Raw genomic sequence first — 16338 nt, 5'->3', positions numbered from 1 at the left:
AATGCATAATGACAAGTTTCCCAGGATTAGAATGGCATAGAGCGACAAGTCGTTACTGAAGTTAGATTCAACATCTTTAAATACTGCTTTATTATTTTCGATTAGGGGACCATGTTTGCATTACGAAGCAGTATATTCGAAGCTGGCTTCGTTACCTCAATTTTGAGCCTGTACATCACGCTGTCTTCACAGTTCACGCGTGAAAGTCGGGTCAGGTTAGAGCTGGCGTGACAGACCCAAATGGTTTCTGCAAAACAAAAATAGAGCAACAAGGCATAAGCAACAATTACGATATTACCTAATGTGACATATGACCGCAGCTCTACGTGGGTTTCTATTTTTGAGAATATATAATGGCCATTCTATAAATATTTTTATTATTATTACTGGTAATTTTCATTTTATGTCTTTTTATTTTTGTTTATATTTGAGTTTTATGTTTCAGCGGAGAAGGTACCGGAGTAATTCAGCTGGCTTCGGTAAAAGAAGAAGAGCAACAAGCGGCTTCCCTGTGCTCACTGACTCGGTTACAGCAAGCACGAACCAGGCTAAACCCACGAAAGGGCGCCAGAAGCAACGCCTTAAGAAACAAGGAGGGGGGCAGTGTGATGGGAGACAGCTAGCAGCAAGTTCACTCGACGGTATGCGGCAGGATATAGTGTGACGAAAAAAAAAAAAGAACATTTTGAGTACTACGCAGTCGCTTATGTTTATGATGGGCCTACTTTTCGTTTGTTCACTGCGACGCATGACACCAACGTCGTTAGAAGTATGTTCTGCCTGGTAACCACCAAGTTTACGACGCACGAAACAGCTATGTCACGGAGCGATGCGACTGTGCCACGGTGCACTGGCAGTATAACGTGGCCTTTAATACTCCGAACCCATTGGACTTATGACACTGTGCATGTATTTTATGCCCATAACATATTTTCTGGCTACAGTGGATTAAAAACTGCTAAAAGAGCTCCGACAAGAGCTTTTGCAAGTATTTCTGCATTATTTAGATAAACCCCCGCTCTCACTAATGTATCCTTTTCATAAAAGAGCAAAAAAATATGCAAATACAAACTTTGCAGTAGATACTATAGTCGTAGCCAGGGATATCCAGAGTAGTAAACCCTTTTTGACTCCCGAAGTCGTATGAAATGTACTCCCCACCCCCTCCTGACGTAAACTCCTGCCTGTCCTTTTGATCGGAGCACATCCAAGGCAACGTATAATACACATCAAGAAGAGGAAATCGACATGGGCTGGGCATATAGCGCGTAGACAGGATAGTCACTAGTCATTAAGGGTAATTAACTGGATTCCTAGAACGAATTTGGATTCCTAGAACAAAGGCAAGTGGGTTAGGGGGAGACAGAAGGTTAGGTGGGTAGATGAGATTAAGAAGTTTGAGGGTATAAATTGGCAGCAGCAAGCACAAGACCGAGTTGATTGGCGGAACATGGGAGAAGCCTTTGTCCTGCAGTGGACGTAGTCAGGCTGATGATGATGAAGACAGCTAAGCTATAACAAAAGGGGCAAAACAGAAAATCGAGAGTGGTATCACAGACGCAAGATGGCTAAAATTCAAGTTAGTCTACCATCCGTGCTTCATTGAACCTTTACAATAAATCACCTCGTTTGATACTATTCACTCGAAAGTCTCACCAGAGTCACAAGCCGCTGCGCACTCAATGATGAGCGCGTTGTCACCATAGCAGCTTCCATCGGTGGCCTGTTGATGAATGAGAAGCAGTCACCTTTAAAAATTTGTTCGTTTCACGCGACGCCTCATAAGAGGAAATTTTCTCACCACTGTGTTGTCTCTGGACAAAACACTGTGCTTCTCAAGCTCCCGCTTCTTCGACTGTTCCCTGAGTATCTTTTGGAAGCAGGCCTGCTTTGCAGCAATGTCCTGCCGTCTTGGAAAGGGTTCCAAATCTTCAAAAGCAACCTGTTCAAACGCGACAAACAGATGTCCAATAAAAAAAAGCGGAAAAGCCAACATAAACATTAGGTTACTCAGTCATGCTACTTGTAGTGCAAGATCGGCAAGAAGATCGAGGAGGTTCACAGTCCCAAAGTAAGCTAAATAAGAGCGTCCGGTCTTATCCAAGAGATTGCATATTAGAAAGAGACTGCAGTTATTGAGGTAGATAGCCGATGCTGCTAGCAACAAACATAATTGCTAAAGAAAACTCCGATGAGGCGTCCTCCATACAACCGACTATGAACATGCATTACCGATACTAGGATAAGTAAATCTTTCTCCTTGTCTTACCTCGTTCTGACTATGATTCAGCATTCTACTTTTCAGGCTCGTGTCTCTCAAATGTAAATTGATACAAGCTTACATGACAACGAGCAAACGTGATATAGTTTTAAACCTCAGCTTTAAGGTTGATAAACTGTAACAACTTGCCCTTAATATCGAAAGAAAGGGGGGGGGGTAATGTTTGGTCCTCACTGGTTTTATTGGCACACACTGGGCGTTAACCAACGCCATGGCCACTGCTTCACCCGCACAAAAAGCTCCCCGGTCAACTTACGCTACGACTTATGACTACATATACAGGTATGACATCACCTTGATGAGCATGTCCACGTCGTAGCAAAGACGAGCGATGGCCTTCAGCTGGCGCATGATAGACACCGTGTCCTGTTTCGTGAGCAACACTTCCTCGTGCATCTTAAGAATGGCCAGCGAGAAGCGGAACAGAACCTTGGGGCCCTCAAGTAGGAAGCAGTCCCAGATGCGCAGCAACGTCTGCGCAAAAGGAGTATTTCATGTATACTCCATAGCTCACAATTACAACGACTATCACTGTTTGCCTACATAGAGCAAATTCACTGTCAAGAGCATCAAACAATACAACATATTGACGCTGTCAATTGCCAGTGTTTTGGAGCACTCGGAATTCTCTTGACGTACTTACCCCGTCAATCCCTCAATCTCATTCCCGTCAGTATGAGAGAAGGTGAATATTTCATTCACATTGTTTCATTTACTTTGGGTTAATTGAGCACTGATGCATTTTTTGTTGCAACAAATAGCAATACCCCTTCATGAATGCTGGGAAGCTAGTTCGCTCAAGAGCGCGACAGTTAATTATTCGGAGACGTTTCTGTAGACCTCAGTCACAGTTTCTGTTTTAGAGAGGCTTTGCGTTTTGAGATGCGCTTACGGTATACGGAAAAATTACAAAGAACACAGGACAAATTTGAAGAGAACGGAATATCTTTATAAACACAGTTGGCCACGTGTCTGCGCTAGACCGTGACGCGCACAGCGTAGGTAGACACGAGCGCGCCAGTGTCGCGTTCGTCAGCAAAAGCCCCCGACGATCTCGCTGTATGGCAGCCAACACAAACTCCTGACATAGGCGACGGTTCGTCGTTTTCATTGAAACCAAGTTGGGGTCGATGTCGCGAGGTACGGCCAGTGCGACCACCAAGCTCTCAATTGCAAAACATGCACTTCCACTGTTATCTTGCATGAGCTGGATGTGTGTTCAAACAAATCTATCTCACCAGTGATTCAACCGATTATATATATTGTTGGAAAAAGAAACAAAAAAAAAGATCGTTCTCACAACGTCAGTTAACTTTTCCATTTCACAGCTGAAACATCTCTAATTATTTAGGGCAGAATAAAAGAGAAGAGATTTTAGCCTTCACTAAAATAACTTCTGTAACTGCCGTCTGGAACGACCTACCACCAGGGCGATTTATGCGCTATGGTACCAATCGCTTACGCAAACGGTTATCGCTCGAAAGGCAGATTGAAGAGTGTTATGGTTGCAAGCCTTGTAATTAGGCTATAAATTTCAGGTCAACCTAAAAATACGTGACAGATGAATAAAACAGTAATCCGATTTTCCTTCCAATACTAACCTCTACAATCAATTTCGAAAGCGAGGAAATTATGATACACATTACTTCAAGACAGCTGCAAAAATGTGACAGATCTTGCCTACGAAAGGTTATAAAGTGAAGTCACAGTTTCGCTGCAATGCGGGCAAATCAATTGATGCGATGGTAACTTCTAGTGCGTTGCTCATGCAAAAAAGGACGCGCAAAAAGCACACACGCAAGAGGAGCGCATACTAACAACGTTCACAGCTAGACACTTAACATGCTGCTCCAACACAAAGGGCACACGAAACATACGTGCAAGTATACACAGCACTAGTGCGAAGTCACAAGTGCCACAGTTGTTACTTGTATGTGTTTGAACAACGTGATTTTTTGCAAACGGGGAATCTGCAGCGAGCGAAGTGACATTTCTGTGCTCTGTAACCGAAACGTCTTACGGAGAAAGCAATCGTTAATTGTACAAACTGCCCCGGTCCCAAAATAGGCGCGTACAGGCGACTACCTCACGCAGTGCAAAGTACAGGTCGATAAGTCAACGTATCGCACGATCGGGACGGCGAGCGCACACTTCACGTCGTATTCGGTAACAAAAAAAAAAAAAAATTCTCTCCCTCGCACGGCCTCAGAGATGGTGCACCGGCGGGTAACCCGCCAGCGTGCAATCTCGGAGGACATGCCCCGTGATTGGCTTGTTGCCATCGGTAAATTGTGTGGATAAAGAGCTCGCTGTTAGTATACTGAAGGACGTGCGCTTCTGTGGCCAGGTGGTTATAACGCCCCGCACATGCGGAGCGACAGGACGCTGGTACGATTTCCCGCGTCGAAAAATGCTTTTCTCGAGTTTTTTGTTTTTCTTCGTGGCTAATTTGCGGGACATGAATGCGACGGCAAAAACCAGCGGACTGAGTTCATATAATTGCTACCGCTAAAAGAAAAAAAAACAGGAACGTCCAGGCCCGGCAAACATAAAGATACAATTAGGATTGTTCGGGTTTAACATCACAAAACCACCATATCGCAACGTTCTTTCCTGAAGATTCGTTATCGCCCCGTTACACTGTACGCAATTCTCAGCGCAGAGCACGCCTGCAGTGTTCGAGAAGCTTCGGTACTGTAGTACGGTAGTAGTTATAGACTTTTATTCAGCCAAATTTACAGGCCGAGCATTTCGACCGCCTGTGCGATCAGTCGACGCTGTTTTTCTTCTCCTTCGGCGCCGATCCAGTCGAGCCAGGAGGTGATGAAAAGGGATGGGTGAGGGTAATAGCTGGATTGCTGAGCAGTTGGGCAGTAAAACAGGCAGTGTGACAGGTCAGCGTATGGGGAGGTACAATTAGGAAAGCAGGGATTACACCTATATTTATAAAGGAAAAGGCAAGAGGGGGTTATCAGGCATGCAGTTCATTTGGATGTGCCGTAGAGTTCAAGCCTCGAGCGCAGTGAGTGATGGATGAGGGGGAGGGTAAAGACGCTTGTCGAGCCGGCGCTGGAGATATACCTCCTTGATAGTGTGACGCAAGGAGATCTGCCCATCGTTATTCGCGGAGCTCTCACTGTCTTCCGAAGGTGTGGGCCAGGGAATGAACAGTGCCCGGTGCAATACATCGCGGGCAAGCTGATGAGCTAGCTCATTGTCATTATTACCCGAATGCCCAGGAACCCAGCGGAGGAAGACAGTGGAGGGTTGAAGAGCAGAGGCCGCTCGCTCGACCACCATTTGAAGAGTAGGGGGCAACGTGTTCCGTATGTGACGGATAGCGGAGTGAGAGTCGGAGTAAATCGTGTACTCGGGGAGAGAAGGGAGGGAGGAAAATGACTGCATGGCGTGGACCATGGAAAGGACCTCGAGCGAAAGTACATTTGGCGGGTGTAAGTATGGCCCGCTAGTGTGCGTGTCAGGTGCCGAAAGGTGTGGATGGTAGATAACGTAGCCACACGAGCCCCGAGGAGCCATGTATGAGGCATCCGTGTAGCAACTCCCTGTGTAGAGAGAGGAGGAGAATGATGCTGTGCTGCCGCATGACGCCGGCCGGCGTGAAGAACGGGAGACATATTGGATGAGAGGGGAAGGATACGAAGGTTAGAAGCAGCGGTGCTAGTGGCAGAAGGCAAGGTGGGAACGGAAACGGGAATGTGAGGGATACCGGCTTGGGCTAATAGCCATTGGCCTTGACGAGTGAGAGAAAGACGGGCAATCTGAGAGTCGTGATGCAGAGAAATAAGAGAACGTAATAGATGGAAGAGGCCTGTGGCAAAGAGCTTAGTGGTAGAGGTAGTGAGAGGGAGGTTTAGAGCTGCTTTGTAGAAGCCTAATAGAGCTCTTTCGAGCTGTAGTACATATTACAGGAACCTACGTGGCCGCCAGCGATAACGCTAGAATGTTCAATGCACGTGTATAAATACCGACGCGCTTCCCCGCTTCTCCGTTCATCGACGGCCGACACTCAGTTTACTGCTCTCAGGGCCAGTGTGTATCACTGTAAATCTGACTTTTTGTTAATCGGCCACAAGTTTAGCCGAATAAATTGTTTGATTTTTGAAGTTGGCTTCCTTTGTCGACGTCAGGACCCTGAGGCAATATGATTTTACGAGATGCCGTAGTGGAGGATTCCGGAAATTTAGACCTCTTGGAGTTTATTAACGTGCACCTAAATTAAGCAGGCGGGCCTGAAGCGTTTTCGCCTGCATTAAAAATGTAAGCCGCCGCAGCCAGGATTCGATCCCGCGAACTGCGGGCCAACAGCCGAGTGCCTTAGCCACCAGACCACCATAGCGGGCGCAAACATACAGATCAGAGGCACATTAATAATAATACAGTGTATTAGCAAGATACGTAGAAACTTAACTCGCCGAATTGCGAACTTGATGTTTAACTACTCCTTATTGTCCAAGTTTTAACGCACCTCTATAGCTTAACAATTATCTCATGCTGAATTTGCAGAACATATAAGCAGCCTCGCCGTGGTGGTCTAGTGGCTAAGGTACTCGGCTGCTGACCCACAGGTCGCGGGATCGTATCCTGGCTGCGGCGGCTGCGTTTTCGATGAAGACGGAAATGTTGTAAGCCCAGGTGCTCAGATTTGGGAGCACGTTAAAGAACCCCAGGCGGTCAAAATTTCCGGAGCCCTCCACTGCGGTGTCTCTAATATTCATATGGTGGTTTTAGGACGTTGTCACAAAACCAGCGCTAAAAAAAGGGCGCGCCGCCAAATTCTCGCGATGAAACGCCGGAGTGACGCCGCGAGGTCAACGATAAAAAAAAAAGAAAACAAGCATCCAAATACTCCCCGGGAACGCGTTCCTCTCCCCTCGGAAGCGTAGGTGCGCCGAGGAAACCTCCTCGCATCGGCGGCCGAGCAAGTCCTGGAAATTTCTCAATGGAAAGGGGCGTGGTGATGCCGGGTTGAGTCATCCGTCGCGGACGGCCCCCGTATCGTCTCGCCCTTTCCCCCAGCCTTCGCTGCGTATCGCGCCGACGAAATGATGAGAACTTTCTGGAATCTCGCGCGAAAGGTATTTAATCGAGCAGCCGAGATGAGAGATCAGCAGAAGAAGGAAGTTAACGCCAGAGTGCGTAGGGTATTCCGCCGCGTCTGTCGGTGAAGGTTTTGTCCTTAGTGACAAAACAGGAGAAGAAGAAAGTATGCGCCAGAGCGCGTAGGGTGTTCCGCCTTGTGGGCAAAGCCTTCTGTCTTCCGTGACAAAGGAGAAGAAGAAGAGAATTTCCACCTGAGGGGCGAAGACTCGAGCTACAGGCAAGAGTGTGTGTCTACCGCTATCGAGCGAAGACGCGTGGCAACAGCTGCGTGTGTGAAGCCGACGTGTTTCCGGCGAAGAAGTTTGAAGCTTGGACAGCGGCCAATTGAAGACGCGAGGTTTCCTGGAAGAGAAACTTCGGGGACAGCGGAACGACAACAACGCTGGACTTTGAGTGAGTGATTCTCGGAAGAGTATCATTCAGACTTCTGTTTCAAGGACTTTGGACTGAATAAGTTTCATAACTCTTTAGTCTTTAAGTGTCTTGGTTGTGCGATGCATGCGACTGCATTGTAGTGCGTATTGTTGTCTGTGTGCGTTGTTTCAAGTGTGGCTGATTGTACTGTGTAGTACGTTGTTTGATTGGTGACATATTGTATTCAACTATTGTGGAGTGTGCATACTTACGTATTGTTTTTGATCTGCCATTATCGAGAATATAATTTTGTTTTGTTTATCAACTATCGGCTCTGACTTGTTCTTTGGGCCACAGCCGGCGTCTGATGGCGCGCCATGAAGGACCACTTCTAAATTGTCCACGCTTTCGTGGTGCGGTTCGAGGGGCCGATACTTCGGCCCTTGGAATTAGCCCGGCGATCGCCTCCCGAATTAACGGGACCTGTGACAGAGGTTAAAAGCCACCTATCTATCTATCTATCTATCTATCTATCTATCTATCTATCTATCTATCTATCTATCTATCTATCTATCTAATTATCTATCTATCTATCTATCTATCTATCTATCTATCTATCTATCTATCTATCTATCTATCTATATATTTATGTATCTATCTATCTATCTATCTATCTATCTATTTATCTATCTATCTATCTATCTATCTATCTATCTATCTATCTATCTATCTATCTATCTATCTATCTATCTATCTATCTATCTATCTATCTATCTATCTATCTATCTATAGAGAACATATACACATAAGAAATAACTCGCGTTGATGTACTACGAATTTACACCTATCATTATTGGTTATCTTGAGTGTGACTGTATTGTGCCTTGTGATTCGTAAGCGTCTTCGTCAAATGCTTTCCCTTTATAATTGTGAAAATCTTCTTCTGTCAATATGATTGCGTTTTAGGAGTGATAACTGCATTATATATAACCAGATTGCCGTGTTTTATTGCTCAGGACTTGGTGTTGCTAATTCATGATAATGTTACGGTTCGAGCATGCCTTTCTTCTTAATTTGCTGGTCTTACCTTTATTAGTGCATTTAGTTCTTGTTATATGCTATTAGTATTGTGTACTGTTGCTTGGGTATATTTTTGAGCACCTATGCCCGTCTTTTTATAAATCTGCGCCATTTTGTAAGTAAAGTTTCAAAAAAAAAAAGAAAAACAAGAAATGTACAGTGCTACTGTGAGGCGATTCAGACGTTCATGGCATCCGTATGAAGAATACTCAATGAGGCGTTCGATCGTACTTCATTTACGCATCTTTGACTATGTAACATTTCGTGCCCTTCTTATTATTTTGTCTGCATATTTTGGCTTCTAAGCGAGAAGCAGTAGCCGTTGCCACCGTAATAGCACAAATATCTCTCATTTATCCTTTAAGCAATCATATTGAATCGCATTGATCGCTCGCTTGCAGTGTACACACACAAACACACGCACACGGCAGCCGCATTGTGGTTTCAGGGACATCGCATCTCATGGTTAAGCATAACACCTCGCAGCCACGAATAGCCACGCGTAGCGCGCTCCCCGCTTTCCATCGCACGGGCGCCTAGATCATCGGAGAGCGCGACCACCACGCGTCCCGATTCAGGCAACCATGTCCATCGCTAGGTAGTATTTGAACTATTCCGTAGATGGCGCCAGCTCCCTCACGGCCAGACCAAGCGCAAAAAAAAAAACTCTAATTAAAACAAAGCAAATATTCTGTTTTGTCCGGTTCACCATCTGTGAGGCAATATAAAACGTATACAATAATCTTACAGCGCTACACCACCTCTGCGTACTCCACCACATGACCATAGGTGCCGCCACATCAAGATACTCCACCACAAGAACATAGGTGCCGCCCCATGACAGCGTCGTGCTAAGTGACTAGTTTCGCTGAGCCTTTGAAAAGTTCTGGAACGTTAAAGCATTGCATGCAAACGAAGTCTATTGCAGCAACACGAAGAGCGAGTTACAACTTTGATTCATCAATCAATTACTGAGCTGTATGCGAAAGCTCCATTTATTTACACGTCGTTTTTTTAAGTGTATGTTACAGATCGAATATCAAAAGTTTCTTAAATACCCCTACCAATTACCGACTAGTTGCCACTTTTGCTTTTACCTTCAGCGGAAGATATACGCATCAGCAAAGCTCGAAAATCTCCGAAAGCAGGATGTAAGGTGCAAAAGCGCTAGGCGAAGAAAGTCTTATTTGGATTCGGTATATATACTACACCGTTTAGTTTGCATACCAAAGTTTTAACGGCAAATCGTGATGGTTCATATATATATATATATATATATATATATATATATATATATATATATATATATATATATATATATATATATATATATATATATATATATATATATATTATATAGTCAGTGGGAGTAATAATTCAATGGGCCAGTTAGTGTTCGTGAATGTATGGAATATGGCACAACGGGAGCGTTATCAACAAGGATAAATATATTTATTTCCCAACAGTTTCGGGAGGGATCCTCCCTTCATCAGGAGATGAGTTCCTCTCTTCATTCCCTGATGAAGGGAGGACCCCTCCCGAAACTGTTGGGAAATAAATATATTTATCCTTGTTGACAACGCTCCCATTGTGCCATATCCCATACCTTCATGTATATATATATATATATATATATATATATATATATATATATATATATATATATATATATATATATATATATGCGACGCTGAACTTATTGCAGGGGGTGCAGCATACGAGGATGGGATGGGGGTGCATCTAGTACAGACAACCTTTCCTACAACCAGGCGTCATGACACAGGGGCGTAGTCAGGAAGTGTCACGCCAAGCCCATACCCCCCCCCCCCCCTACCCCAAAATGTTTTCGCCATGGCAAAGAAGGCGAAAAAGAACAATTTCAAGGGTCTGCTCTCCCATCCTGGAAAAAATTCCTGCCTACGCCATTTCTGCCATGACATGACATGACCAGCAACATTAGTCAATATAGTTTAATGTGCAAAGTTGGCTCGTAATATTGGAGGCCGTCTTATACAGATATGAGGGATAAGAGTGTGCTGATCAAGCTGTGTTGCGTATTGCTACCACATAGACAAATATTTGAAATTCCAGGAGAAAGGGCGGTCACGCCATCTTTTCCCTCTCTCTGATCGGCATACACCCCTCGTCCCCTCACGCACAAAAATAGGCAACTCAGCAAGTAATTGCAACGAATTCATTATTTCAATTAAGGCAGCTTTGTTGTTGCAAGCATGAATGAAGTGCGGTGCTGGGCTGTCTTCTTCGTTTCTATTGGGTTTCCTGTTATTTTACAGCGAACGTTGTATGAGATCATAAAAAGGGTCACACGTGCGCCGTTTCCGGTGTCCGTAACAACTGTCCCACGACATAAAAACCATAAGACATGAGATTCGAACCCGGGTCCCCTGCGTGCTAGCCCAGTATTCTACCACAGAGTCACGCTGGTGCATGAAAGTTAATTTGTACCAAACTGAAAAGAGATCTCGTTAATATGAGTAATAAATCGTTTTAGAACAGCAAAAGAACAACGAATCGGACTACAATGCGAATAGGACAGTGAGTGGGTCGTGGATATCCAACTTATTACCATAGTATTGAGGGACTATGTTATTACAAAAGCCTGAGCAAAAACTCTTAACCGTCGTCAGCCATGGCATTTTAAAAAATTGCACAAAATTCATTGCACATGTATAGCCGGCACCACACTTCTCCGAAAAATGACAGACTTTTGCTGTGAATGTGCTGCGCTTTCCGCGCAGGCCTAACGGTATTTTAGGTGCGAAGCAGCATAGGGTAGAGCTCTATCCGCTGTGCGGCGTGACCACCTTTACTGCGCATGCGCCTCAGCTCTCTCACTCTCTCCTCTCCCACGAGACTCCCCCCTCTCAACGCCGACGCAGGCAGCAGTGGTGTTAACTTTTTTTGGGGCAAAGTCGCCAGGATGCTTCTGGAAAGTCTCTAATTTCAGCCAAAAGTCGGTAAACGATGATATTTATGACAATTGTATCCTGGGTCTTTATTTTTTTTACTTGATGAAGCAAGTAGAAAATATTTTCTTTAACTGCACAATAATTTAAATGAACTTATGTTGTGGCAAATGAAGTTGGACTGCGCTGATACCTCCTGGCTTCACCTCTGTGATACCTCCTGGCTTCGCCTCGGTTTCAGCTGTAGTCTGCCTGTTTGCGGGGAAGCGTGAGCCGTTCGGAGCCGCTTTGCCAATCACTAACTGGAACAGAAGGACTGCTCGGAACGGCCACATTGCACTGTCGTAAAAGGAGCGGGATGCAATCTTTACCACAGCGCCAGAAGCAGCTTGATGCTATGTGCTTCAACCTCTTTTATTGACGCTCGTTCCAAGCATTCCACTGTTCTCAATTTCCTAATTTTCATGTCTGATTTAAAACACTCTACACCAAATTTTGAAAGTCCCCCAGAACGTGGCTAAGGGTCCACACAGTGATGAAATTCTCCCTAGCGCGATTTAAAAGACGCTAAATTTAGCGCCTTTCTCACTAAGTAACACCACTTGCAAGCAGCATTTGCCATCGCGTTTCTTGATTCAAAAAACCGACTACTTGCGCTGCACAACCTGCACGGGCCATCGCTCACAGGCACTGGATCTTGAACTCAAATGCATGCCGATAGCGATTTCTTCTGTGCGTTGTTAAACAATAAAAATTCGCAGCGTGCCCGTTAACTAGAATGGAATGCGGTTCTCTGTGTCCAATCAGAGTCTTTTGTCGCTCGTTACCCATTATCAGCGATTGGCATATTCCAGTATAGGAAACACCGGTGCATAACTGCATGTTTTGCGCCTTCCGAGGTTTCTCTCTAGCGCAAAGCCGCAATAAGCGCCCTTGTCAACGTCGCCGCCAGTGTCAGCGTTAGCGACAACTGCTTCGCGTCTACGCATGCATGGTTCCATTTAGAGGGAGATGGTGCAATTGTTTCAGTTACTTCTGTCTTTTTCTTTCCCTCTATTTTTTATATTTTCCCTTTCTTTTTCTCTCTTTCCATTGCTCAAATTCCCCCCCCCTTTTTTTTGGGGGGGGGGGTGTACTTCACAACTAATACCATTATTAAGCCGAAGAACAAGATTAACAAGATTTCTCTTTGACACGAGCATGCCCTCAATATGCTACAGATGGCTATGCTATATGTGTGAGTGATTTTGCCTGCATTTTTATCATCATCATCATCATCATCATCATCATCATCAGCCTGACTACGTCCACTGCAGGACAAAGGCCTCTCCCATGTTCCGCCAGTTAACCCGGTCCTGTGCTTGCTGCTGCCAATTTATACCCGCAAACTTCTTAATCTCATCTGCCCACCTAACCTTCTGTCTCCCCCTAACCCGCTTTCCTTCTCTGAGAATCCAGTTAGTTACCCTTAACGACCAGCGGTTATCCTGTCTACGCGCTACATGCCCGGCCCATGTCCATTTATTCTTCTTGACTTCAGCTATGATATCCTTAACCCCCGTTTGTTCCCTAATCCACTCTGCTCTCTTCTTGTCTCTTAAGGCAAGCTTTCCCAGGAAACGAAGAATCTCATTAAGAAGCGTCAAATCATGAAAGTCTCAAGTACAACAGACAAAATGGAACTGGCAGAGCTTTCGAAGTTGATTATTAAGCGTAAGATATCCGACGTAAGAAGGTATAACATGGAGAGAATTGAACACGCTCTGAAAAACGGAGGAAGCGTCAAAGCAGTAAAGAGGAAACTTGGGATAGGAAAAAATTGGATGTATGCACTAAGGGACAAAGAAGGCAAAATGTCATCATCAAAGCGCTCCAATTACAAGAGGAAGACCTCACTGGCGCGAGTGCGCCTTGGAGATTGCTGTGCATTATGTGGTTTTGCTTGTGTTGAGCCAAGCGACAACGACAGCAAAAGACAGTCCTGGGCCATTTTAGTGCTCCGAACTTAAAAGAAAAAAAAATATGGCAGCTTCGCACTAGCGGTACTCAAGCCTGAAGTAAGCGCGGAGCTGGGTGGCCTTACTTGTTTCTCTTTCAATCTCTCCTTCTCCCTTTCCTCCTCCTTTTGCTCTATATATTTATTTTTGTTTCTGTTTTGTCTATTTCTTGCTCTTTCTAATTTTCTCTGTATTGCTTTCACTCTCTTTATACTTAATTCTCTTTCACTCTGCTGTGCTGCTACTCGCGAACATCGTAGCTCTGGACACTGCTACATAAGTAAACTTGAGCGGATGACACCTGAATACGATGAATGTTTACCCGACGTGACGGCTCCATCGTAGGAGTACATATATGTAATGTTTATAATATTGGAAAGGCAGCACTGTAACTACAATTGGCGTTTCACGAACATTAGGGTAGTTTCGAGACATGTCGTGGCTTTAAGGCAAAATAATTGGTTGCCACGCAGAATTCTAGGGTTTGATTCCTGCTAGGACAATGACATTTATTCTTGGCAGTCATCCCGTCCACGCTGCCGATGTCCACTTTTTTCCTAACAATCAAAAATTAATATTATCCTTGTGTGTTCTCGCCGTTCCTGAGTATAGATATAAACTGTCAAACACTTGTGGCATACGCCCGCATACCAGTGGCTCATACCCCCACCCCCGCCCCAGGTGTGAGCCAAAGCTTTTTGGAGAGTGTTTGACGACGTACGCGACAGGATTGTGACAATATTCGCGTCATGACCCACGAGGCGTATTCGACAGACCATTTTATCTTCACATACAAGTTTTGGTTCACCCCAGGTTAATGAGCACCCAGACGTAGGCGACTACATAGATAGATAGATAGATAGATAGATAGATAGATAGATAGATAGATAGATAGATAGATAGATAGATAGATAGATAGATAGATAGATAGATAGATAGATAGATAGATAGATAGATAGATAGATAGATAGATCGATAGATAGATAGATAGATAGATGCTCAAAGTAACTACAGTACGCAAAAAAGTGCTTCGAATTCAAAAACGAACAAGTGGAGGAGGTGATAAGGTGATGCAAGACTGTCTGTCTGTCTCCGGTCTATCGACAGATGCATTTCAATCTTGTGATCAGCGCAACTCACTTCCATCGCAGCGGCTGTCTTTCTATGAAAGGTTCTTTTGTTCGCTTTCTTCAGCTTGACCGTTTCTTCATCAACTTGATGAGTTTGTTCCTTCTGCCATCCCAAGAAAAAAAAAAACGGACATAGGACCACGATTCGTAACTATCTGCCCGAGAGTAGTCGGTATACCGACCACTCTCGGGAATTTCATTGTTTAGCTATTGATTGCCAGAGCCAGAGGAAAGAAGATGCCACAAAATGAGCGGGGAGCTCAGCATTAACCCAATATTCACGTCACGTTGTTCTGGAGTGCATTGAAAGAGGAAAAGCAGAATGTGGCAGGATTGGGAGGGGTGATAACTACAATCGCACCCGTTTGGCAGTCACACTTTGAGTGATGGTCCTATAGAGCACTTTGATCACGGTCGCTGCACTCTGTGTGGACTATAGGCTATAAAATGCCTACTGCGCTGCAGGGGTAGTGTCAGTCTTTCAAACATGAATTACATATGACTTTAGCACAGCTGTATATCTGCTGAGCGCTAAAATATTCACCTTGGACGAGACTTTCCGGCAATATTCCCCCCAATCACAGCTACAGAAGCCCCAAAAAAAGCTTTGCCTCCAAGTTCTGACAGCTACTCCAGTGATTGACGGTCTGTGACATATGCAAAGCGCTGGTACTACGTCGGCGACTTCAGCACTAGATTTGCTTTTCAACATTTGCTCCCAGTTCCTTTACTTCAGTACAGTTTAGTCAACCGAACTCAGCCCTAATTATTCTCTCCACCATTCATTCACCGGTTTCCTCTCTACCTTTCTCTCTCTCGATCAAAGTCATAAGAGTTTTGCATAATGGTACACTCTTAAAAAATTAGTAAAATGATAGCAACTACAAGCAAATATGTAGTAACTGCAGCGCTTACCACCTTTCCTGCACCATTAAGCTTTGTTACCTGTTTACCACCTATGTTAGTAACCCGTTACTAGCTGCAACTATTACTAGCTTTTTGCTATCTTTTTAGTACCTACATTAGATCACACTTTAGTTAGTAACTGCAGCCGTCACTAACTTTCTCGCACCGTTACTACCTTGTTGCTACCCGGCCATTATTCATCTAAAATAAAATTACAGCTGATACCTATTGTATTTATTTATAAGTGGAATCGTATTGACATAACATCTTCAATACGAAATATAAGGCGGTACATATCCGTGAATCACCAAAAAATCTTGTTTTGAATTACGCAAACTAGATATGTAAGTGTCATTCTGCTATTGTCAAAACGGAGAAGTACAAGTTAGTAAGCATACGCAAGTGCTGCAAGTGTTTTATATGCAATAGAGCAAGCTAAATTACAACAAGATAACACGACAGGTGAATAAAAATTAACCAGGTGGTCAACATTCATGTAGAGTCCTTCCCGACAGCATGTCTCACAATAATATCGTGGCTTT

The 16338-nt window shown here is 44.4% G+C and overlaps 1 protein-coding gene across 3 annotated transcripts in view; it reads right to left on the bottom strand.

Moving 5' to 3' along the window:
• Nucleotides 1-16338, bottom strand: part of LOC119187687 (uncharacterized) — a 782552-nt gene that overhangs the window by 34357 nt on the left and 731857 nt on the right. For all 3 annotated transcript variants that reach the window (XM_075878472.1, XM_075878474.1, XM_075878473.1), the window contains 4 exons: nt 2576-2755; nt 1802-1942; nt 1657-1723; nt 156-247 (listed from right to left, as the gene is read on the bottom strand). In XM_075878472.1, coding sequence (XP_075734587.1) covers nt 156-247; nt 1657-1723; nt 1802-1942; nt 2576-2755 — 480 coding nt within the window. The remainder of the gene's footprint in view (nt 1-155; nt 248-1656; nt 1724-1801; nt 1943-2575; nt 2756-16338) is intronic.

This window comes from Rhipicephalus microplus, chromosome X (genome assembly GCF_043290135.1).
Source record: "Rhipicephalus microplus isolate Deutch F79 chromosome X, USDA_Rmic, whole genome shotgun sequence".
Taxonomy (NCBI): Eukaryota; Metazoa; Arthropoda; class Arachnida; order Ixodida; family Ixodidae; genus Rhipicephalus; species Rhipicephalus microplus.
Note: the sequence above shows the minus strand (reverse complement) of the source record. Positions and strands in the feature narration are given on the sequence as shown.